The following is a 23906-nucleotide window of genomic DNA, read 5'->3' as shown; positions in this document are numbered from 1 at the left end:
GATGTAAACGTACTGTAAATTATCTTCAGATTATTTTCATATTTTTCATTACAGAACCAAAATAATGTCAGAGTTAAAGATTTTTGAAATTGCACTATAAACTTATCAAAGTTGCTAGTTGTAAGACAACCAGATGGGATGACAACTAATCGTGTAATCTCCTGAACAAAGCTTATATACATTTGTGAGAGGTGGCCATTTTACAGCACAACACTTCATAATTTTTTTTTTTAAAACGTCTGTCTCTTTCAAAAAAAGATGCACGATTTTACAGGCTACGCAAAAATATCAGTTAGGAGAACGGTTAATGAAGTTTTAACATGGGAAATAAGCATACTTTTCTTTGTTGCCATGCTGTTACTTGATTGACTGGATGCTGTAGAATTAACTGTGTTGATTGCTGTGGGTGAATGAGCTTCCAGGACCAAATTCTGCACCTTACTTTCAACAGGAACATCTGGTGATAGATGAATAGATGCCTCATATGACGAAGTTGGTGACAGATCTTTTGAACTTGAATGTATGAGCAGAGATTCACTATTACACTGGGTGGAAGAACTGGCGCCCACTTGATTTTTTTTAGCAAATGCATCCAACGAATCGAGTGCAGTACTAAAGTTTTCATGGTGCTGGATTTGTTGACGAATCCATTTGGATAATCCTAATGAAAAAAAATTGGTACACTACAACCAAACTTACTTTATCTAGATTATATACAGTAGCTATTTCAAGTTACTAAATTGGAACCTGGTCCTGCAAATATTTACACCTTTAGCTTCGCTCATGGAAATAGACAGCTTTAGCTTTGCTCATGGAAATAGTTCAGTGGAACTACTCCTGTGAGTAAAGTTAAGCATGAGATTGTTTACAGGATTGAAGGCATGATTTGTTTATAGCTTTCTATGAATATTTTTCAAAAACTAGAGTACAGATGGTGTTATCATTTGGTTTAAAAAATTCTTTACCCCATCTTCTCATTTTTCACCTAAATTAAATTTAAACTGGTATCTACTGTTAAGGACAGCAGCAATGCTGCAGCCTTCCAAAATGTTACTACTGTTGTCCTTTGATATCTGTGTAATGTTTCTCTTGCTTTCCTTCCTGTGCTATTAATTTAAAGATCATGAATGATTACAAGAGGAATTTATGTATAGACTGTATGTTTATTACAGTTGTTTCACTGCATGACAAAATCTAGCAGTATTTAAATAGTTTGCATGTTTTGCAGATTAGAAAACAATGTGTGTCAGATTTTTTCTGAAAGAATCACAATCACTTAATACTTCCAAAAATATCATACGCACATGAACCAATATTAATTTTTATAATTATTGTATATCAGAAATCTTAGACAGACAAATGTTTTGATGAATCTGGAAAACTGAAGATTGAGAAAATTAATTTTCATAAACATTAAAAATACATCTTTTAATCCCTTAAAAATACTCTATATTAGAAAAGGTATAGTAGCTTTTATTCTTTCAAAAAAATACTCTTACCATATTCACAAACTCTTTTAGTGCGAGTGTGTAAATTACAATACTCTGCTTTCTCCCTTTTGTTTCCTCTCTTCAGTTATCTAAGCATTTGCCTAATACCAAACAACATGTCAGAAAACTGCTTATATGGCAGAATGTGAGCTCCACCTGTTGACTGGACATGAGCATTATCTCCTTTACATTATCCTTTTACTGTGCTTGTTTATAAATGGAGAAGGGGCAACAAAGCTATGCGATCTATTCCTAAGAAATTTCGCCTTGACTAGTGTCATGTAAGCCTTATTTTTGTTTTAGCTGCATTAATTTTACTAAACATGAAGAAACTGTACTGATCATGACAGCACAAACAAATGTCCAATGATGCTATGAAAGGAATGGTGGTGCCTCTAGCTATTCATGTCTACAAACCACCTGGTTAAACCTCTAACTGCTAACATTAGCCCCTGCAGTTCACTATGGGTGCAAAACTACTCATACAAATGAATGAAAGTGAATGAAAGTCAGTACCTTTATTTTTATATTTACCATACAATGGCTAATAGTTCTTATATATGTTATAAATTTTATTTTAAAAATGTCAGTTAAATTCTGTAAATTGAAGTTTCTTCAACAAATCTTACTACTAGCATGTTCTGAATGGGAATTAAATTAAAATAACAGAATGGCTACTTTGTGTGTTTCAGTGCATTTTAAGCCTGTTGACACCCAGGAGCAGGGTTTTAGAGTTGCTCAGAATTCTAGCTGCACAACAACAGAACCAACGAGTTTAATGGATATATTTTGTTATAGCCTCCCCCACATAACAGAGTTCTTTGGGAAATCACCTCTTGAAGCCTAGATTTCCCAACACAATATCCTAATACTAGGATCTTTCCCAGGAGAATCTGAGTATCTTACCAGTTATGTATTTATTAGGGTTACTCCTGAAGCGGTCATCAACTAACATAAGAGCACCCCAATCCTTTTTGTGACGAATACACCTACAGGAGAACAATGAAAGAGAATTATAATTAAATAAAATTGCATCTAAAACTGAAAACTATTTCTCTTTTGCATACTGTTGGAAGCACAAAAGATGCAAAGATGTGTCAGATGTGCTTTCTTGAGCTCCAGCAAAACAGATATCTGCGAGAGAAGGAATGTAAAAACTATATCAGAAGACAGTTAAGCACTGAAACTGCTTTTTCACACAATTCACAGAATTACAAGAGTGACCATTTGATGACACAAACTAGGAGGTCACACGTTATTTCATAAACTGAGCGCTGGATGTCTAATAATTACAACAGACATGTTATTTGTTTGGCAATCTACTGTTGTGAGAAAGATAGGATAAATACTGAAAGGAGAGTAGAGAAGAGTGTAGGAGCAAGATCTGGGAATGCACTGAGTGTGGTTGTACAAAGATTTATAAAACGATGCAACTGTTTTAGTATTTTCTGGCTAGGCTTTAATAAAGTAAGGTTCTATACAAAGAAGAAATCAAGATTCAAGGTAATGATGGTGTTGACTTTGTAATTAAAAGTTTGTTAAAGAGTGGCTTTCTGTAACAATCCTGAAGGGCCACTTTATATGAATCAATTATTTTTATAATACATTGACCTTCTACAGTGTCTTTCAGACAAGGGTTTTCATAGAACTATACAAAAATAAATGAACTGGAGCACACAATCCCATGAGAGATACCTAAGCATCATTATCCTCATTTTACAAATTAAGGAAAACTAAGGCAAAAAGAAGTCTGATTGGATACACAACATCACTGTGTCTAGAGATGAGATTAGAATCCAGATCTTCTAATTCCCAGCAACATAACTAGCTCAGCAAAGAAATTTTTCTTGAACATCTTTAAAGCCTCCCATGAAAGAAAAAACTAACAAAACAATTCAAGGCAAAAGATTCTTTCCGAGCTTTTCATTTTTTACTGCTTTAATAAGTGCTGTTTTAACTTGCCATTTAAATGAATTATACCCACTAGAAACATATCCCACACTTTTAGTAAAGCAGCACTGCAAGAAGTTCATCGCACAGTTGTCACCTGGTCATGCACACCATCTGGTATATTCCCAAAGGTTGTTATTACATTTCATGGACTTATGTTACTTCATACGGTAACAGCACTAAATTAACAGAAAAGTGCCAGATTCAAAACTAACATCCTTCTGCTCACTTCAATCCCTACAGGACGCTTTTACAGAAAGAAGCTTGCCTATCTGCAGCAACCACTTTCTAGGACTGTCAGCATATACTATATTTTGATTTATATTCTCTTTTTATAAATGCACGGAAATATACTGGCTTTTCTTTTCCAAGGCTCAATATAATAAAATCTGGGTCAAATTAGAATATAAACCAGAATTATTCTCCCTTGCATGCAACTGAGCCTTTTCCAAATACACCAGTAGGGGAGTCTGTCTTTCCCTTTCAGCTCAGGTTAAAAGTGCATCCACTTAAATGACAGGTTTCAGAGTAGCAGCAGTGCTAGTCTGTATCCGCAAAAAGAAAAGGAGTACTTGTGGCACCTTAGAGACTAACCAAATTAGTTGAGCATTAGCTTTCGTGAGCTACAGCTCACTTCATCGGCCTATGCTCAAATAAATTTGTTAGTCTCTAAGGTGCCACAAGTACTCCTTTTCTTTTTCCATTTAAATGGTCAGTCATACAATGAAGACCTTTCATTAGCAACATATTTTAAATGAAAAATTTCTAGACAGACAACATGTCCTGTATACTACACAACCAAACTCTCTTCCTCAAACTCACTTCCTTCAGGAAGTCTTCCATTTCTGATCACCATTCTTGCACCCTCCTGTAACTAACATTTTTTATTTTTAAATTACTCACTCCCCAAAAGGAAATTAACAAGATACATACTCATTGTTAGATATATATCATGATCTTTTACTATTCTCCATCATATTCCCCCAATCCCTTTCCCACCCATTATACATATCCCTCACGTGCTGTATTAAGTCAAATTTAGGGTACTTCTGCACTGCACACTTCTCTCAGTGACGTAGAGAGTACATACCTGCAGAGCCCCACAGCATGAGTATAAACATCAGCATAGCCCGTGAGGCATAGCCCAGGCAAGAAGAGTAAAGACATGTCTGAAGGGTGGGGGTATGTATGGGAGTACAATACTATACAGGCTCTCTATTCACCCAAGCTGTGGCTCCGCATCTACACTGCTAATTTTGGCAGTGTCGTGTCCTGCTGCTGGAGCCGTTCCCCTCTGCAGGAAAGACTCCCCCCAGTGGGGAAAGGCTCTGCCAGCTTCCACTGTTGGAGCCTTTCCCTGCTGCCTCCCCACTCCCCCTCCTCCCACCACCATAGCCTTTCCCAGCTGCTGAAGTCTTTCACTGCAGTCCCAGAAAGGTTCTGGCAGCAGGACACTCTACTGCTAAAAACAGCAGTGCGGATGTGGGCACGTAGAAGGCCAATATACCCTAGCAGGTCTCCACTCGCTGAAGCAGTGCCTCACTGTCTACACTGCTATTTCTACCCATTCTAGCTGGGGGTTTAGTGTCTGTATTCTACATGCCACTGCAAGTGCAGACCTCCCCACAAATTTGACCTCATTTACTTGCAACAAACACTACCCTTTCAGAAAGTCTCAGTGACAGCAATCTCTTTAAAACAGTACTGAAGACAACAGCTTGGTTACGTTTTCACTCCCCAACCCTTGTTCAGCACAAACATCAGCTTGCCAAATATCTTGCCACCTGATTTGCAAGATGTCAGTCCAGTTTTACCCGTGTTAGTTGTTACAAGACATTTGGTCCATAGATTACTGAGGGCAGAAATATTTACAAGGCAGGAATTATGGGTCACAGAGTTATTTACTTTGAAATGAAAGATACCCACTGACTTAAGCATCAGTCGGAAATCTTTGCATTTGATACTTCCATGGCCCTAATTGCTCTATAAAATATGAAAGAGTTCCTGGGTTTAAAAGGGCAACACAGTTTCCTAATTAGTATTTGCTTGAAGTGTTTATGGCAACCCCTTACAGTTAGATTTTACTGATGCCTATCTGAAGAAAGCAGAAATCTGAATATCTGTATTTTAAACAATTCCAAGGATAACATGAAGATGGCATGCAAAAATACCTCCAGTCCTAAGAATGAGGGATTGATCATACTCGAGAAAGGAGTTTAAAAATGAAAATATTTAAATAATATTCAGTTCCTCTCACCTGCCCAGTGCCTGGTTGAGAGCTCTATAAGCTTGAATTTCATACCATTGGCTACCTGGTAAAAGGCCTCTTGTCTTTGAGTGCTGGTCATTGTATTTCCTCTTTAACTCAACCTAAAAATAAAGTCAAAATATTATTTTAAAATATTTCTTTTTGCAAAATTATATAATAAAATGAAAAACAGAACAAATTGGTTAATCAATCAATTGGGTATGAAAGAGTGAGGGAGGAGGCTGTTAGGTAGAACACCATGTTAAAAAAAATCTCTTCTTTTCCAGAGGAAACTTCATCCAAGCCCTGCTTAAACCACAAGTGAAAATGAGTTTGGTGGTCCCGTCTCAGACCCCATTTGTTCACATCACACCACTACTAAGCAATTAAGGATAATGAACATTCTTTGCTTAAGATTAGACTAGCGCTGTCTCAGACTAAAGGCAGAGCTGTGTGCCTGGTAATAGCTAACATTAGTGTCATTTGCATAAGAATCACCATTCACTAAATATAATCAAAATAATATTGTAATGCTAAGCTTCTAGCTCTCATTTTGCAAAAATATCATAAAATCCATAATTGAAAGTTTTATCACAATTTTTTGGAATGTGCAAAGTGGAGATAATTTTGGACATGTGTTTTACTATATAGACTCATCAGTGTTTATATATTTCAGTTGTGCAGTTAAGTGTTGATGCTGTAATTTCTAAAAAATACAGTTTGAGTTTAGGACCCTATTTTCCAGTCTTTGAGAAATTACAGATTAGTTTATCAACAGTTCTAATAAAAGGCAGTAAGAATTTGTATATAGTCTACATAAAGTTTACAATACTGAACATTGTTTCAGTTGAACTTTGCAAAGGATTTGTGTAATCACTCTGAGCTTTTATGTCCACAAATAGAAATTGTATCTACTTAACTATGAATGATCTAAAACACTACAATATCCAAAACTTACTTGACTGATTGTTCTCTAATAAAATTCTAAATAATGTTTCTGTTTTTCAGATATAATTCATGTTCTTCACTCTGCTCATTTTATTCATACGTAATATGTGGTTCACTCAGTAATAGCTTATCACTCACAGTACAGTGATCATATGTTTATCCAGACCTCAGTGGCCTGTTGGCAAAGGATGCATAATCACTAAATTTGGTCATTTCCATCATTTTCAAGTAGTAGTCTAAGACTGAAAGGCACTATGACTCCGACCATGCTATACAACACCATCTGCATTTCATTCCTTACAGCAGGCAGCAGAGTACTCCAGCTGCTAAAACCACATACCATCCAAACTCACCAGGCTACTGGAACACACCTACTTGTATCAAGCACAGCTAGTTTCTGTCAAGGAGTATAGAACTGACAGACATGTGCAATGGTTTAATATTGGGAGTAATTCCCTCAACACCTGGCAGAACTGCAGAAAAGAAACGGCATGTAGTGTAGTTGTAACGGTGTCAGTCTCAGGGTATTAAAGGGACAAGGTGGGTGAGGCAATATCTTTTACTGGACCAACTTCTGTTGGAGAGAGAGACAAGCTTTTGAGAGAACTGACTTGAAGAAGAACTCTACCTAAGCTCGAATGCTTGTCTCTCTCACCAACAGAAGTTGGTCCAATAAAAGATACTACCTCACCCCCTTGTCTCTCTAATATTCTGGGACCAATAAGTCTAAAACACCACAGCATAAATGGAAAGCAAATGTAATATTTGGGGTGTGGGCAAAGGAGGGAACACTTCTGAAGCACTAAGATGTTTTTTTAAAAAAGAAAAGGAGAAAGTAAATGAAATAAATAATAAATTTCTGCTCTATAACCTGAATTCAAAGGCATTTTTTTACATAAACCCTGGACTGCTGGAGCAGCTGTTTAGTATGTTGCCAGCTAGAGAAGAGGGCTAGGGTCTCCAGGGCCAGGGTCAGTAAGGACTGGTATGCCTCCTGGAGGAAGAAGCCAGCTTCTCCAGGTAAATGGAACCTATCCTCGCTAGTCAAGGAGCAGTGCTGATATCAGTTGCAAGAGAAACCCCTTGCCGTCCCATTTCAAACAAGGGGATAGTGCTTGTTAAAGGTCCATTCTGAGAATGTGAAGAATGATCTCTTATTTGGAAAATATATCCAGCTCCAATATATATTTTCAAAATGTATTGGTTTAAAAAAAGACAAAACTACACAAGAAAGGTTCTTTTCACTGCTCTTTTGCACAGTATTAACCTTTTTAAACTGACATCTGAAAGGACACGCTTCAGGAGAGAAAACAGCAGACTTCTAACCACATCTGACAGGTAACTTTCAACTTGAATTTGGGTAAGAAATTTTATTTTGTGTACTTATGCCCTTTGAAACAGCCTGTCAAATTTACAAATTCAATCTTTACAGCCAGAAAGTAAATTCAGTTTGATTTCACAGATTTAATATTTGTTCCAGTCACTCAGAATTTATTGACTGGTGCATAAGGTTTCCTTTTGTTATTTTTGAAGCACACAGAAATCTTTTCCCCCTAAATAGTTTGTAAACATTAATATAATTCTTCACAAAAAACTTTAAACTGTAATTACACATATCTCTGTATTACCATACATGTAACTGCAGTTAGAATAACCAAAGACAGTACTTTTAAAGGATTTGAGGTGAAGAATAAAATTTAGGAAAATCTAAGAAGGGGGTAAAGCTAACAATATTTTAAAATATGAAGTAGTCACAAAGTTCTTCTGAAAGTATTTCATAGTTCTCTGCATCTCATGATAAATTTCTCAATAGGATTTCTTCACAAAGCCTTTTGTCAACATTAACACATTTAACATTTCTATAGTTTCTTGCTACTTTGAAAGTCTTAGTAAAGCAATATTAGAATAACTTGTCATTCTGTTTTACACCAATTACGATTATTGCAGGCAGTGTCACAACTACACACAGAGGTATATTCATATAAATAGAGTTAGCAAAAACATTGTCACATCAGATAACAAATACTGAGGTCTATATATTAATGGAAGAGATATTAACCTCTCCATTATATGAATAATGGATGACAAAAAAAAAGGACTCTGTTTCTCTCACTCTAAAGATCAGGTTTCAGCATGAAGTGACTATTTAGATTGCTGAGGGTTAAGGATTCATAATAAGTCTAGTAAAGGTAAAAGGCCAGTGCATGTCATTTTAATCCAATCAGAATCTATTTCATTGTATAACTCTGCATTATCAGGCATCAAATCAACACCCAATTCAAAATGACATGATGCATATGTGAAAAAGCCAGTCTCTCCTGCTAGCAAATATCCTAAATGTTCAGTAAACCACAGGCTAGAAGGGATTAGTTAAAATGTCAAAAGACAGCCTTTTACTTTTACCTGTTCATCCTTAAAAATATACTCTTAGCTATCAGGCATGCTTTACAGACAAATAGTTTCAGCAAGCAGCAGCAGAAGGCCTATGGCAAGCTCTGCCATCTTGCAGCTGTCACAAAGATTAGTCTTTGATCTATCTGGGAGGTCATGGTCACAGTCACATTAGCTGAAGTCTAACAATATTATACCTGTTAACTACTCTTTCTTTTAATGCTTAATTAGACAGACTTTCTCCCCATTATGGAAAGTTTAACTGGGAAATACCCTGAGTTTCAACAAAAACTAAATTACATAAACAAACTTTGCTTACTGTGATTTGGAGAGATTTTGAGGCAGTTTATATTATAATTCAAATGTATTTTACAAGGCTTTCCTAAAGCAGAAGGCTAATCATATAGAAAGTTAAAAAGCATTTTATTAGACAAGCTCTTTTGGGGATGGTGTTGAAGGGTGATGGGGAATGGTTTAGGTGAAATGACAATGCTTCACCAGTGAAGACCTGGATTCATCTTTGATTCAGGTGATACAAGAAATAATAGCCTGGATAGCCCATGGTGAAAAAAGCATTAAACTACTACATTATTGGCCATGTGCTGAGGTGATGCTTAGGAGAGTAGCTAGGGGGTGGCAGGTCAGAGTGGAGGTTTATTTACAGAGTTACATGCAGAAATCTGTATAGTGCCTTAACTTGCACTGTGTCAGAGAGCAGCACATTTATTTAATTTAACAAACCCCAAAACATTTTAATATATAACATTAGGGCATGCAAATAGCAGCTTATTATGAATTAATAGCTTCTGGAGAAAAACAACAGTGAGATGATCTAGCCACAGCAACATTTTATCCTTTAAATTATGTACTTTCAGTTTAATGTTCAGTAAATAAAAAAAGGTTCCCTTTACGGCAGTTTCATATAAAACTGGGGTGAATATAAGTGCATATGACACTAGAAGTTTAAGATACCGTCACATAAACAATATATATGAGAAATATTACGCTGTCTTATTCACTCATGATAAGCTTTTTAGGACAGAGTTCAACCCATAAATAAGAAGAAGAACTAATCTGTTAAAACTACTGATTAAAACTATTAAGAAAACTTTTCTTCAGTAAAAATAAACACATTGTCCACCAGACACTCATGCAAAATGGTTTTATCTTCAGCCAAGGATAGGGCCTTAGACCTAAACAGTTTATAGCAAAACCAAACTGGAAGAGAGAGAATGTGCATTAGGAGTGTTTACTGTTCAATATCAGCATACCATAAACACATGTATCAGTATAAATATCACAATATAAATTTCAATGGCTAAACTAAAGTACAAGGTCTTGTATGTTGAGTAACTTCAATAGACAAAATCAGTATGATTGTATTTTATTTTATCTGGCATATTTTCAAGATTTGTAGAGGCAGTATTTTATTTAACCAACTGCAGTGCTATATTTTGCTAAAATGGAAAAAAACCAGAACTGGGTCTCTGCCAAAAGTTAAAAAGTCAGGCTCACTCTTAGCTATAACAGCACTTCAGAAACTATTTTTTCCAACTGTTCTCTATCTTCCCTTTTAAATTACAAACTGATACACAACAGAAGGAACACTGAAGACAAGACAACAGCTCAGCATTGTAATGACACAAATGTAAACACGGAAGGCAGCACTGATGAAAACCTTGACCAGAAACCTACCGCCTTCTTTATACTACCACTTGGTGGTGCTGTGAGAATCACAGCTAAAGAGGCTAGAGATAGGATGATTCCAGTTTGGATAAGGCTAAACAAATATTGATACTCTACCAATATATTTGTGCGTTTATATGGGTACACACATACATACTCCCACCCCTACATCCATCCACCGCAGATTTAAAAAACAAAAAGAATATTTAAAAAAAATATGGTCTTAAATCTATCTTCTTAAAATCTCATATGTCCAGTTAGTCTTTCTTCATACTTGTTCAGAACATGCTTGCCGTCTAGTCACCCTCTTGATGAGTGCCAAGTAACCATAAAAATTTGAAAATGTAGGAAAGTGAAAGACATCATATCCCTTTTTTTCTTTCTTGTTTGAAAATTTTTTAAATAGAAGTAGCATTAAACAGTGTAGCATTTAACATTTTTTTCCTTCAAAAGAAGTAACAACATCTGTGAGATTTAAGACTAAATAGTGAACATGTAAAGACCAGGGTACTTCACAGAACACGTTTCACTCCTCAGTAGGCTCACTAAAAGCTGTATCTAAACACACAATCTCAATGTATTAACCCATAAGACTGAGATAATAACAGTAGGACACTACTTTCAAACTGGTGCAGTCATTTCATGGGCAAACAAAGGTTTCAAATATGCAAATGCCTATCACCAGTAACCTGTCAAACCAGTTTCTGTGTATGCTGTAGAAAAGCTTATTTTATAATCATACCAATGAACACCTTGCAGAGTTCTACAGATAAAATCCAGATTACTTAATATAGATCATTCTACTTCACTTTCACACACAGTTGCCACATTTTTCTGTTTAAAAAATATCTTCATATGCGTATAGCGTTAAAAGATATGCTAAGGATCAATATTATCTTTCGATACGATCAGGTCTTTGTATTGCTTGGTTATCTATAGAATGCTGTGCTGTGTCTCTCTCTGTCGCCACCCACAATATTCTGTAGCATTGCTTTGGGCTGGATAAATCAGACTGGCTCAACTGTGTGCAATCATATCGCTTCTAGTGGCTGAAGCTTACTGAGGCTATAAACTAATCTTACTACAAGAGCATAAATATTTCACAAGTTGACACTAGCAGTTTTTAAATCTAATTTATTTTTAAAGGTTTAAAAGGCCCACAAAAATTACCCACCTTAATGTATGGGCATGAATGTGAAATAAAAGACAGCACAAATAGTGCAAAGCTATCTGAACTCCAAAATATTTGAAGTAAGCAACTCCCTTTTTTTGACTGCCACTCAGAACGTCAGGGACCTCCCAGTCCCCACCATGCAAATCTCAACCTCTCCAACACACACATTTTAAGTTTTCTTTCTGTAACAGTAATCAAGAAGAAAGGGACAGTTGTCATCTCTGTGGTTATATCTGCAGCTCCAGAACACAGCACCACGTCATTCAAATCTCTTGCATTTTGAAGACTGCTTCTTCCACACAGTACAACTCAAAAATGACTGGGCTCTGGAGTTCATGGGATTTGAACAGAGTAGTACTTGGGGGCCAATGTCTCCTGTAATGGAGATGGAATCAAAGCTAGTCAAAAATCAAGGAAATTGGCAGAATGGAAATAGAATGAGATAGTCACAACAGGGAAGAGAGGCTGCAGAGAAAATAACCACTGAGGCAATTTGATAGATTAACCCCATAATTCAAAACTCGAAATATGAGGGAGCACCTGTAGACAACTGTTATCATCCTGCATCTTATCATTTCTCTATGCATCTTTCTGTGCCAGAGCAGTATTAACTACATGTGAAGACACATATTTCTCTTATTTTTTGATCCACAAAGTACCTTTTCACTTGAAGCACTTCATTAATTCCCAAGTATTCTCACTCTTAATCCCAGTGACAAAGACTGGAGGAAAGGGTTATATAATGTTATAGCCACTGAACACTTTTAGTATTGTCAACTACAGCATGTGGCATCTCAGAGATCTTGAAGTTTTACGGTTTGACAAATCATCTAGCACATTCACCCCAGGCCCATCTACTCATCTCAGTCTTGTAGGCTTGGAGGGACTGTGAACAAGTGACTTGATTAAAATCTAATACAACCAAAACTCTCCTCTGAAGAGAAAATTCAATCCATTTCCAGTGAAGCAGAAGTGAAAAAAATCAAACAGGTTCCCTTGAGGTACAACGCTGCTGCATACGCTCAGTGCCACTGCGTCTAAGGTGAAGTGGTAAGTGTCAGTCATCCTTACAAATCCCCAAGGTGATAGCTTCACTTTTAAATCCTTCAACATTCTTTGACAGTAAAGTAAAAACGTAAAGGTCAACACTACTTGCTAAGGACAAGATAAACACAAGAATATCACTTTGGAATTTTTCATGGATCAGAAAAGTAAACATTTAAAGGTAAAAGGAAAGTTTTGATTTGCTCTATTATTTATCCAAAGGCTTAACTAAGGAATATATTTAGGAATGACTTTCTTAATCTGTGCCAACATATTGACATTACTGTTGCACCAACAGAAGAGAAATGCCATTCACTAGCCTTGTCTGATAATCTGAATTCAAATGTTATCTTTCTAAACCAGAGGAATTCTGTATTTTACAAAATTTTGCAGATAGTTACCAAAAATCCAGACTCTACTATAATTTTTTAATTTACATAAAAACGTTTTGCAGCACATTTAGCACTGGGAATAATGGTGGGAGAGGAGTTATTTTTCAGTATTTACAAAAAAAATTCTTTAAGGAAAATGGTGTATAGTCTCTCTTTAAAATTTCTTTCTGCTTCAGGGTAATATGCAAAATTGTCAGCAAGCACAGCTTACACTTGTTGAATGGCTTTTAAAATTTTAGAGACAAAACCAAAAAGTACTCTGAATTTAGTTTCAACTCTCCTTTTTGGCTACATTCTCCACAAAAAGTGGCTCACATGCCAAAGCTAAAATTTTGTATACATCTGGTATTCTACATCTGGTGGGCTAAACCTTAACTTCTTTTCCTCCAAAGAGAAAAAAATTGAAAACAAGGGAAATATCCTCCCAACCACCTTAACAAGATGAGATTTTTGCATACCACAGTCCTCAGTAACCACTGCCATCGTTACTATACTTTACAATAACAAGCTGAAATAATTTATGGTACCTGGTTGCAAGACAATCACAATGCCAATCACCTTGAAAACGTAACGCACACATCATTAGTAACTTAATACTCATAATTTGAACACATCCCTCTTAAAATTTCAAAATATGTCCCCCGATCACTGTTACTGTAAATTTGGGGGCTTACTGATATAATGTTGTACATTGCAATCCTCTACAAACAATCAAATCTATTCATCACAATCTTTACTATTTTAAGAAAGTATTTTATTCAATTTATTACTAAATATTCTCTTATGGTGATGGAAATGAGGGGGGCATATAAGTTTCTAGATGGATAGCACTCATATCCTTATTCACTGCCCTTTCTTTAGATCAGATGACTTAATATTTTTTTTAAAACCAGCTTCTGTAAGAGCACCCTTTGAATAGTATCTCATGTTTGTTTTCCCTTTAAAATTTTTATCAGAGTTTTTTATGATCCCGTTAGTGGTAGCCCCTTTTCAGCAAGGGAGAAACTGACTGTACAGATGAAACAATGAAACTGACCACACTTTTGCATTTGATAGCACTTAGTGTAAGCAAAAAAAGTAATTTTTGCAGGGTTTTTTTCAGTTATACTGAACATAAGGTGTTTATTGTAATTATAGTAGATATACTATTTTAAGTCAGTAACATAATTTTCAAGTTGATAATTTCCCTTTTAAAGCAAAATTGTTCAGAAACATTCAAACTGCTTCGAACTATCAAAACTGTAGAGCAATAATAAAATGTTCAGTTTCTTTTTAAAGAGAAGCTTTAAACTTCATTGTATAGTATTCAAATAATGCCAAAAATCTTTGCAACAAAATTTCCCCCCAAATTTTAACTATGTATCAATTTGCCTGTATTTTAAAATGACTATTTACTTTTCCCAAAACATGATGGATTAAAAATGAAAATTTCCTAATTCTAGGACTTAGCTATTTAACATTAGTATTTGCCTGACTCACAGTATCTGCTTTTTATTAACTGATTTTTTTAATTGACTCATGTGTGAAACTCATAGGTAAATGAGGACCATAACTGCTTCCATTAAGTGGTAAATAGTCTACACTAGTGCAAGAAAAATGAACCAATAGTGTCATGTAGAACAGAAGCTTCATTTTCATTCAGAATAAAGATGTATTTCAGTCACCATTTAACTAGTGTAGATTTCTCTTTCCCTGTACAAGGAACAATAGGGAAAAAACTATAAGCTAAAAATGTGGAGACACGGATGGAAATAAGTTTAAATATTAAGAAAAGTTGTTGTTTGTTAACTGGAAATTTCAGTCACCAGTTTTGATTTGTTGATTCTTCATCATAGAAGTGAAGAAACCCCAGTTGTACAACTGATTTTTTTTACACCATTAAAATACTGAATACATAGCAATGAAAAATGTAATTCAAATGATGTGTTCCATCATAGCTCACAGATTACACTCCTGGAAACAATAAGAAGGGGATTTCCCTTCATAGTTTATATTCAAATCATAGCAGCTGACTAAAGGAAATATGTAAAAGATTCTCATTAAAAGGCAAACCCTCTTCCAGTTTTTGAATAATATCAATGCACAGAAAATGTAGTCTTATCAAGTTTATTTTCTTTTTACATCTATTCACATAAAAGGGTTTGAATGTTTTTCCTACATATTTTGGCTGAGTAAAGGTCTCACTTAACTGTTATACAATTATAAAGTATGCTCTACTGTAGAACGTTTAAAAAAGCATCTGGGAAGTGGAAGTCGAGAAATCCTCTCTGGGAAAGTTAGGTTAATGCTTCCACTATCAGAGTTGCCCATTATCAACATTTTGTAGCAAGTTTCTTTATTTTCAGGTCCCCAAAGAAAGAACAGTAAATTATGACTTGAACTAAACAAGTCACACTTGGCTCCAAAATCAAATTTTCCTACCTCTATTTTCAGGTCCCTGAGGTAGGCAGAGGAAATCCTGGTCACAGCCAAATAAGTCATTTTTGGCTCTGAAACATATTTTCCTGCTTCTTTAGAGCCAAACTCTACCACTGAAAGTACCATAGCTTTATGTAGTACTTTAACATTTCTCTTTTTATTTTTGCTGTAGCAACCTGATTCTTAAACAGTATGAAGGCATTTTCAATCCTACAGAATTGGTCCTGTGGTCTCCTTTTTCTAAACATCTTATTTTTCTTTTATTGCAGTCCAGTATACTTCCAAGTCTTAATTATCTTTATTCCCATAACATGAAGGTAGGTAGGTTTAGACTGTTAAACTAATGCATTTAAGGCAATATGTGCCTAGAACTCTGGATTGGGCCAAATGGGAAAAAAAAAAGTCAAAATAAATAAATAAATATCCTAAACGGGATCTTGTTTTTGAATAAACAGATTAAGTACATAATATGAACTACAATTTAAAACTTCTTCCATTATTTAAGTGGACTGAAAATATTATTTGAAAACCTTTTTCCTCTCATCCTTAACTACCTGAAGTAGCACCTTATATTTTCTCCAATGATATGGAGAAAATTACATTTAGCATTATACCACATACTTTACAATGGGACTTTTACCTGAGTAAAGACTGTAGGATTGGATCCATAAGATTACAATTCCAAACATATTACAAAAAGGTAATGAAAATTATTTAAGCATCAAACAACATGTATTTGGGATGACACAGCCTTCTCAGTCACATTATTTATATTCTTTAATAATACAGTTCACTAGCATTAGCTAATCAAATTACAAATCATAAAACATGTTTAGAAAGCAGGTTGATCAGAGACAAGTTATATTAGCAGTGGAGATGAGCCAGCATCAAACTGCCAGTTTAAAACATTGGTCTCTAAGGACCCAATCCTACAACCCTTACGCTTGCACACAGCATTAGTGAAACTAATGGGATCACTCAGGAAAGTAGGATCTATGTGCAAGCGTAAGGGTTTGTAGAATTGAACCTGAAGAGGCCTTTTATTAACCACCTAATAACCTGACTTGCAACTGTATTTCCATAAAGCACCAGTGACATTTTTTGGTGACAGTGAAAATCATTGGGTGATATGCTTTAGGGATTTGCTTAACAAATGTCCAGCATTTGCATTTCCTTTTTTAAAAAGGAAGTCAGAATTAATTTTAGTATCTTCTGTCTTCAGCATATTTCTAATTGTCTAAAGTCTCTGTTCTATCACCAGATAGTTAAATAACAATATACTTTTGTGACCTATATCTTTATTATTTTATTATATTTATTATGATTATCTGCTAAAATTACCTCCTAAAATCTGAAACACACTTAGAAAGTTTTATAATTTCCAATACTTTTTAGCTCATCAGTTTTCCAATTAATACACTCTACCACAAAATATACAGAAAAGCTACCCAACTATATCATAGGACCACATTCCTAAACTCCACTTGTGAACCTTGAGCTTCCCTCAATACCTTCAAGCAAGGAAGCATTCCCTGCATGTAAAAAAAAAATCTGGGCTCTGCTGGACTAAGAAGAGAAATGAATTCCATAGTAGAGGATCTGTCCAGGAGAATAACCTGCCAGGAGCATCCTCTCATTTACTATAGAGAGTTCCAGTTTGAGGGCTTCCCCAAAGTCAAATGACAGGGGGTGGAAAAGGTGACCTCTCAGGTAACCAACGCCCAAACAAGTTAGGGCATTAAAGGTTAAAACCAGTACCTTTAATTTCACCCAGAAACGTATTGGTAGCCAAAACAACTCTGAGTAGGGTTATTGCATAATAAAGTACTACTCAATACAGAGAAGGGTGGCAAAGTCTGGCTCTACATGAGAATATGTAGGCTGTCTATCTGAGCAATCAGAGATTTTCTATATACTTACACACATATCTGCCATATTAATTTATAATATAAAGCATCATATTCTAGCTCCTAACTGCTTTAAAACATGCTCTCATTTTAGCTCTGAGTTTTTAAATGACACACAAAATATTTAAATAACACATAAGAATAACCATGTGAGAGTGGAATGTATTATCAATCTCTTTCAGAGGATAGAATAATTCCCACACCCCTCCTATATCCCTCCAACAACCGGACTAAATATCAGAGACTGATCTGCATGAAACTCAAGTTTTCATGATTCAGTACATCATGTAAATCAGCTATTCGAGAAAGTAAATTAGCTTCTGACTCAAGCAGTAATGCATTTACCTGCCTAAAAAAAAAAAAATCTAATTCTTAAATTAGCAGTATCCAAAGAAAACAGTGCCTTAATCCAATTCTGATGCAAACTGATCGCAAAGATTTATGTAAACTGGCCTAAAGGAAAGCCATCGCAATGTATTACTTATGGCAAACACTAAGAAGAGGAGAGAATCCAGGATTTTTATCTCTGGGATCAGTACAAACTATGACAGGTTTCAGAGTAGCAGCCGTGTTAGTCTGTATTCGCAAAAAGAAAAGGAGGACTTGTGGCACCTTAGAGACTAACCAATTTATTAGAGCATAAGCTTTCGTGAGCTACAGCGAGCTGTAGCTCACGAAAGCTTATGCTCTAATAAATTGGTTAGTCTCTAAGGTGCCACAAGTCCTCCTTTTCTTTTTGCGAGCTGTAGCTCACGAAAGCTTATGCTCTAATAAATTGGTTAGTCTCTAAGGTGCCACAAGTCCTCCTTTTCTTTTTGCGAGTACAAACTATATTTTTCCTGATTGTCTTTGTCATACACCGTTTAGGAACAATTGAATGAGTGGTCTCAAATGCCATAGTAGGACACCCGCTGCCCCAGTCAATAAAGGAAAAAAAGGACTTAAGCCTGATTAAATGATTACAACCATAAAATGAATCTGCATCATAAGCAGGATGGCAATTTCTCTGCAGACCAAGTATTATTTAACCTCTTGGCAATAGGACTTGTGATTTTTGGATGCTAACTGCTAATGTAAAATGCAGTAACATAGCCAGCAAAGCTCAAACATTTATGGCAATGGGTTAAGGCTTAATTTGGCCCAACTGTCTATGCACTTACTTAAGAACCTCTATCGTACACAATACTGCTTAAAGTCATGAATGTATTATAGAGATCAGCATTGCTTGGCACTCCAATTTTCATATACATTTTGTAGGTAATACATACATGTTTTATGAACCTGTAGGTACTAGCGATGACAGTGTTTTGATCATTTAAAATTAACTCAGCAGAATTTAAAAGCATTAAAAGAAAAGTATGAAAATACGCTAAAAACATCCTTTCTAGTTTTGGGGTTATGTATATTGATCCACGAAGACTGTGGTAGCAAACCACAGTTTGCATCTGTTAATCCAAATCCATAGCAGTCAGAATTTTTGTAAGCAAACTAACTTCTCTTTTATATTACTATATGGTGTGTGTGTATTCTTCTGTATAAATTCAACAGGTCTGGAAGAGGGGGTATATGCATCTAAATATCTGTTTTATGTTAAATTTATTTAATCTCAGTCAGTAATACTAAGTGTTTAATCTTTCCAAAATACGAATTGCAGTTCCAAGTGAGAATTGTGATTTTGGCACCTGCCCTTCATTATCATCAGACAAGTTCATTATAACAACTGGAGTGCCTAATTTCTTTCCTGCACGATAGTACACTTGAGAATTATTTTGCAGCCATGCATGCTCTCCCATAAGGCCACAAACAAATCTTCTTCAGGGAGAAGAACTGCCACCATAAAGGTGACAATCTGAGCTCTACTGGCAAAAGGAGTAACATAAGTGAGGCAGATCCAGAACTTTCTGAAATATCTGACAAACTTAAAGCTAGGGACAAAGTAAAGAATTCCTCAATTAAATTTACACAGAAGTAGAGCTAACTAGATATCACTTTGTACCTAAGTTGCCTTCTGCTCAACATGTCTACAATAACTAGCTTTCCCAGTATTATCTTAGGAGCATTGCCATGCATCAGCCAACTCTTCAGATCTGATGCTAAGAGACTGGTGCATGCCCTTCTCTCATCTAGAATTGATCACTGTGGTGCTTTGTGCAGAGGCACATCTAAATATATATACTCAGAGGTTCAACCTACTTGCAATGGGCAGCTAGTGTTTTTATCCTTGCTTAAAAATTTAGTTTTCTTAAATCTAACTTTTAAAACTAGAAAATATCTCAACATAATATTGATGTTTGGTATTTAGTGAACAGTAATGATTTGTATTGTCCGGCTCTAGATTTTATTTCAAATCTGGCTGATGTATTAAATTATAATTAATTATATATATATATATATATTATATATATATATACGCACACATAATTTATCCTTGACTCACCACTTTGAGTTTACTGTTTCACACAATACCATTTAGAATATAAAAATCACCCACTTTTGGAGATCACCTACTGCAGGGTCAATGTGGGAGGGTTCCAACCACATTACAGAATAAGTGTTGCAAAATTTTATTTTAATATATAAAGGTCTCTAAAATAAAACATTTATTACCTCTAATTTATTACCTCTAATTACCCCTTTAACTTTAAAATGAGGAACAAGACTTTTTAGTATATGTACATTTTGAGTTTAAAACACTGTGTGCCAATCTTTTAACCAGGAGGAAAATATTATGGATGAGTAATAAGTGATTTAAAAAAAAAAAAAAGATTAAGCTAGAAACACTGAAAGAACATTGCACTAGCAGGTACCTTAAACTAATATAATCTTACTAGTACTTATAGGATGCATGGGGTTTTTTTTTACCCAGGCAGTACCTACACATGCATTTTGGACAACAAAGAAATCTTTGATTATGCACTTAAAATGCAGAATGCATCCCAAAAACTAAAGAAGCTAAGTCAGTTTGGGTTATCAAGTCCAAACTTATTACTTGTTTGTTTGATTTGGCTTACTTATAACCAGTGTCTGGCAGCTCTACTATTTGTTTATTATGTGATATTTCATTTTGGTTGTTAGCTCTGTACAGCATTATGAGTTTATTTTATACAGCACCTTTCAAAGTTATGTAGTAGTAATGGTGGTAATCGCTGTTATCACTGGGAAAGAAAAGGAACCAACAGTTGGATGACTGTTTAGTTGGCACACAGAGAACACTAATAAACAGTGTTACAAATAAATTTGAATAATACGGGTTCTTATGTTTATTTGGTACTGCAACCTCTATATTCCTGACTAGATCAACCAGCCTCCCTTTATCATAAGGGTGGAAACTCTGGAATTCTATACTTAGTAGAGATAGTTACCTCTAATTAGTAACTCAAAGAATTCAAGTCAGTTATGTATAAAACATTTAATGCAAACATGGATATATTTTAACATTAATACTCTTTGTATACTCAGATCCCGAAAGGGGGAAAATCCCTATTTATTTTGGATTATACTGATAAGGATGACCCTCTGGCTTTATATATTGTAGGGACCACAATGTTTTATTTTTTACAAAGACTTTCTTCTTAGCTCATTACTTAGTATCCATATGTGCCCAGAGATTAACCAGACACATAAATGCTAATCTTTTCCACTGTATTGTTGTATCTCTTAGTCTTGATTTTATGGAAGAGGATGCTCATTGAAAAATGTACTTGGAGGATGACATTGATTTTGTATTTAAACAATTGCCTCATTTTAGAGGATTTGCATCCACTTCCAAACAGTGTTAACTTATTATGGTGCCATATTTACAAAATAAAAACGGACACTTTGGTGGCAATATTTTTTAGGGTTGTGAAACAGTCATATTGAAGACAAAAGTACACTTTTAAATATGGCCAGCTGTTGCTACTGCCATCTTCGAAATCAACAACAAAACATGCATATTTTTTGGAACTGGTGGATATTTTCTAGTAAGTTACTGTGCTAAAGGAGTTTATCATGAAACAGTGAACCTGTGTCATTGACATTCACTTTGAGCACAAGAACAGCTTTGCTGTTGCCTACACTCTTGACTTCTCTCTTCACTTCAAACACTTTTCATCACACTGAACACTTCTTTCATTGGTCTGTCTGTTACTAGTAAACCAAGAGCAAATTCTACTCTGTGTAGCAATACATCTTTGGGTGTAAATCATAAACCATAATCATATCATAATCATATGGGTGTAAACCCATAAAGCAATTACAGCAGTAAAAGAAAAATACTTCCAATGTTGTGAGTTGAAAAGTGGTAAATACCCCTAAATAATTAAAACTAACAAATGTCAGCAGCAAGATATCATATTGCATGTAAGGAAAACACACCGATTTCTTCTGTTACAAAAGGGTCAGATGAAAAAAGAAACAGCAGTTACATATTCTGTTCACTGAAATATTGTGCTTATATTTTCAATATTAAGATTGGCAGCACTTGCTTAACTGAACGGTGAAATAAATGGCTTCAGACACTTTGGGGAACTTTTACTTATGGGAACTCTGATCTGTATTTTCTTTATTCCTCAATTAGATTATACGAATCTATTCGTATCATTTAGTAAAGCAATTTTCTGATTTATCTTGCTCATGAGGCAACCCATGACATTTTTTACTGGACGATGTGTCAGAGTTTTATGACAAGTTTCAGAGTAGAAGCCGTGTTAGTCTGTATTCGCAAAAAGAAAAGGAGTACTTGTGGCACCTTAGAGACTGGATAAAGCAAGTTGACAAGAGGTATAGTTGAAGGGAAAGGGAATTAAAATTATGAAGACTAAACTTAAGCTGATGTATTCTGAAGTCTAACTAATCAATTACTATAATTTTCTGTGCTTCTGTAACACCTAGGAGCCTCAATTATGGACCAGGTCCCCATTCTGCTGGATGCTGTACAAAGAAAGAATAACTCTATAGAACAGATATGAGATAATCTGTAGAATTTTATGTCAAAGATATGGCACTCTCCGCAGCATGCCCTTGTTTTTGGAATTCTTTCCCACTAGAAATATGTCTGAAGCATGTCAACTTTTACCACATGCTGTAAGATGTGTTTATTCAGGTTTTCAATTAGTCTATTAATTGAGTTTCCTCATTTCTGCTTCTTTCAGGGGAGTGGCTGAGAGTCATGAAATATGCCACCAGTTAGCAGAGGGAAACGACTTACCAAGCACTCAGGGCTGGTCTATACTTAAGCTGTAAATTGACTTTTAAGGTACACTACTTCAAGTTACGTAACTGAAGTTGATGTAACTTAGGTTGACTTACAGTGGTGTCTACACTGTGCTATGTTGACGGGAGATGCTCTCCCACTGACTTATCTTCTGCCTCTCAGGGAGGTGGAGTACAGACCTCGATGGGAGAGTGCGCTGCTATCGACTTAGCTTGTCTTCACCAGACCCACTAAATCGACACCACTGCATCGATGGCAGCAGTGCCAATTTAGCCAGAAGTATAGACAAGCCCTCAGAACCAAATCTCTCACTGAATTTGATTAACAGAGGACCAAAACTATACCAACACAAGCATTGCGAATGAGGACTAAGACAATTATGTGGCAAAGCTTCCACAACTCCTGTCTGTATACCAGAGTTTCCCCAGTATGTCAGGTTCCTCTTCTTCATGAATACGTAATCTTCCCACTGACTACCCCCCAATCCAGGAAGGACTGAAATAACAATCAGGGTTGCAAAGGACCAAAAAAAAAAAGTCTGTATTAGTTATACATCTAATGGGTACTCTTTTTATTTGGGTACATACATTGCAAGTCAGTCTCTCTCAGATTACTCATTACACCTTTCTTTCATACTCTATTATTTTTAATCCCTTTACAAAACATAATGGACCTAAACATGAACCCTTTACTCCCACTGATGAGCAGTTACTGACAAAAGCAGTCCCACCAAAATCAGTGAGTATACTCACATGAATAACTTCTCAGCAATGTAAGAGGTTGACACTTTGGTCAATTCAAAGATACAAACTGACCCAGAAGTTTAGTTAATTTAGGCCTACGACTACATTCAGAAGCCACTTTAAGATCTATGCCTCAAATCAGCTGAAGCTGAATCATCAAAAAAAAGCAGTGTTCTCAATTTCCAGGAGAGATCATTTCATGTAATAATTTCACACCTTAAAGAAGCAAGCTAAGTATCAACATTAGCTTTGGTAAAAAAATTTACTATTCTACTCCCAGGCTAAATGAAGAGTGCTACACACACATAGCGATGTTGAAGG

At 35.5% G+C, this 23906-nt stretch overlaps 1 protein-coding gene across 3 annotated transcripts in view; it reads right to left on the bottom strand.

Moving 5' to 3' along the window:
- The window catches only part of BRIP1 (BRCA1 interacting DNA helicase 1), a 153134-nt gene that overhangs the window by 29462 nt on the left and 99766 nt on the right, over positions 1-23906 (bottom strand). For 2 of the 3 annotated variants that reach the window (XM_084650621.1, XM_084650623.1), the window contains 3 exons: positions 5698-5810; positions 2397-2479; positions 338-661 (listed from right to left, as the gene is read on the bottom strand). In XM_084650621.1, the coding sequence (XP_084506747.1) occupies positions 338-661; positions 2397-2479; positions 5698-5810 (520 nt within the window). The remainder of the gene's footprint in view (positions 1-337; positions 662-2396; positions 2480-5697; positions 5811-23906) is intronic. The other variant, XM_084650622.1, reaches the window with a different exon arrangement.

Source organism: Lepidochelys olivacea, assembly GCF_965140295.1.
Source record: "Lepidochelys olivacea isolate rLepOli2 genome assembly, chromosome: 17".
NCBI lineage: Eukaryota > Metazoa > Chordata > Testudines > Cheloniidae > Lepidochelys > Lepidochelys olivacea.
Note: the sequence above shows the minus strand (reverse complement) of the source record. Positions and strands in the feature narration are given on the sequence as shown.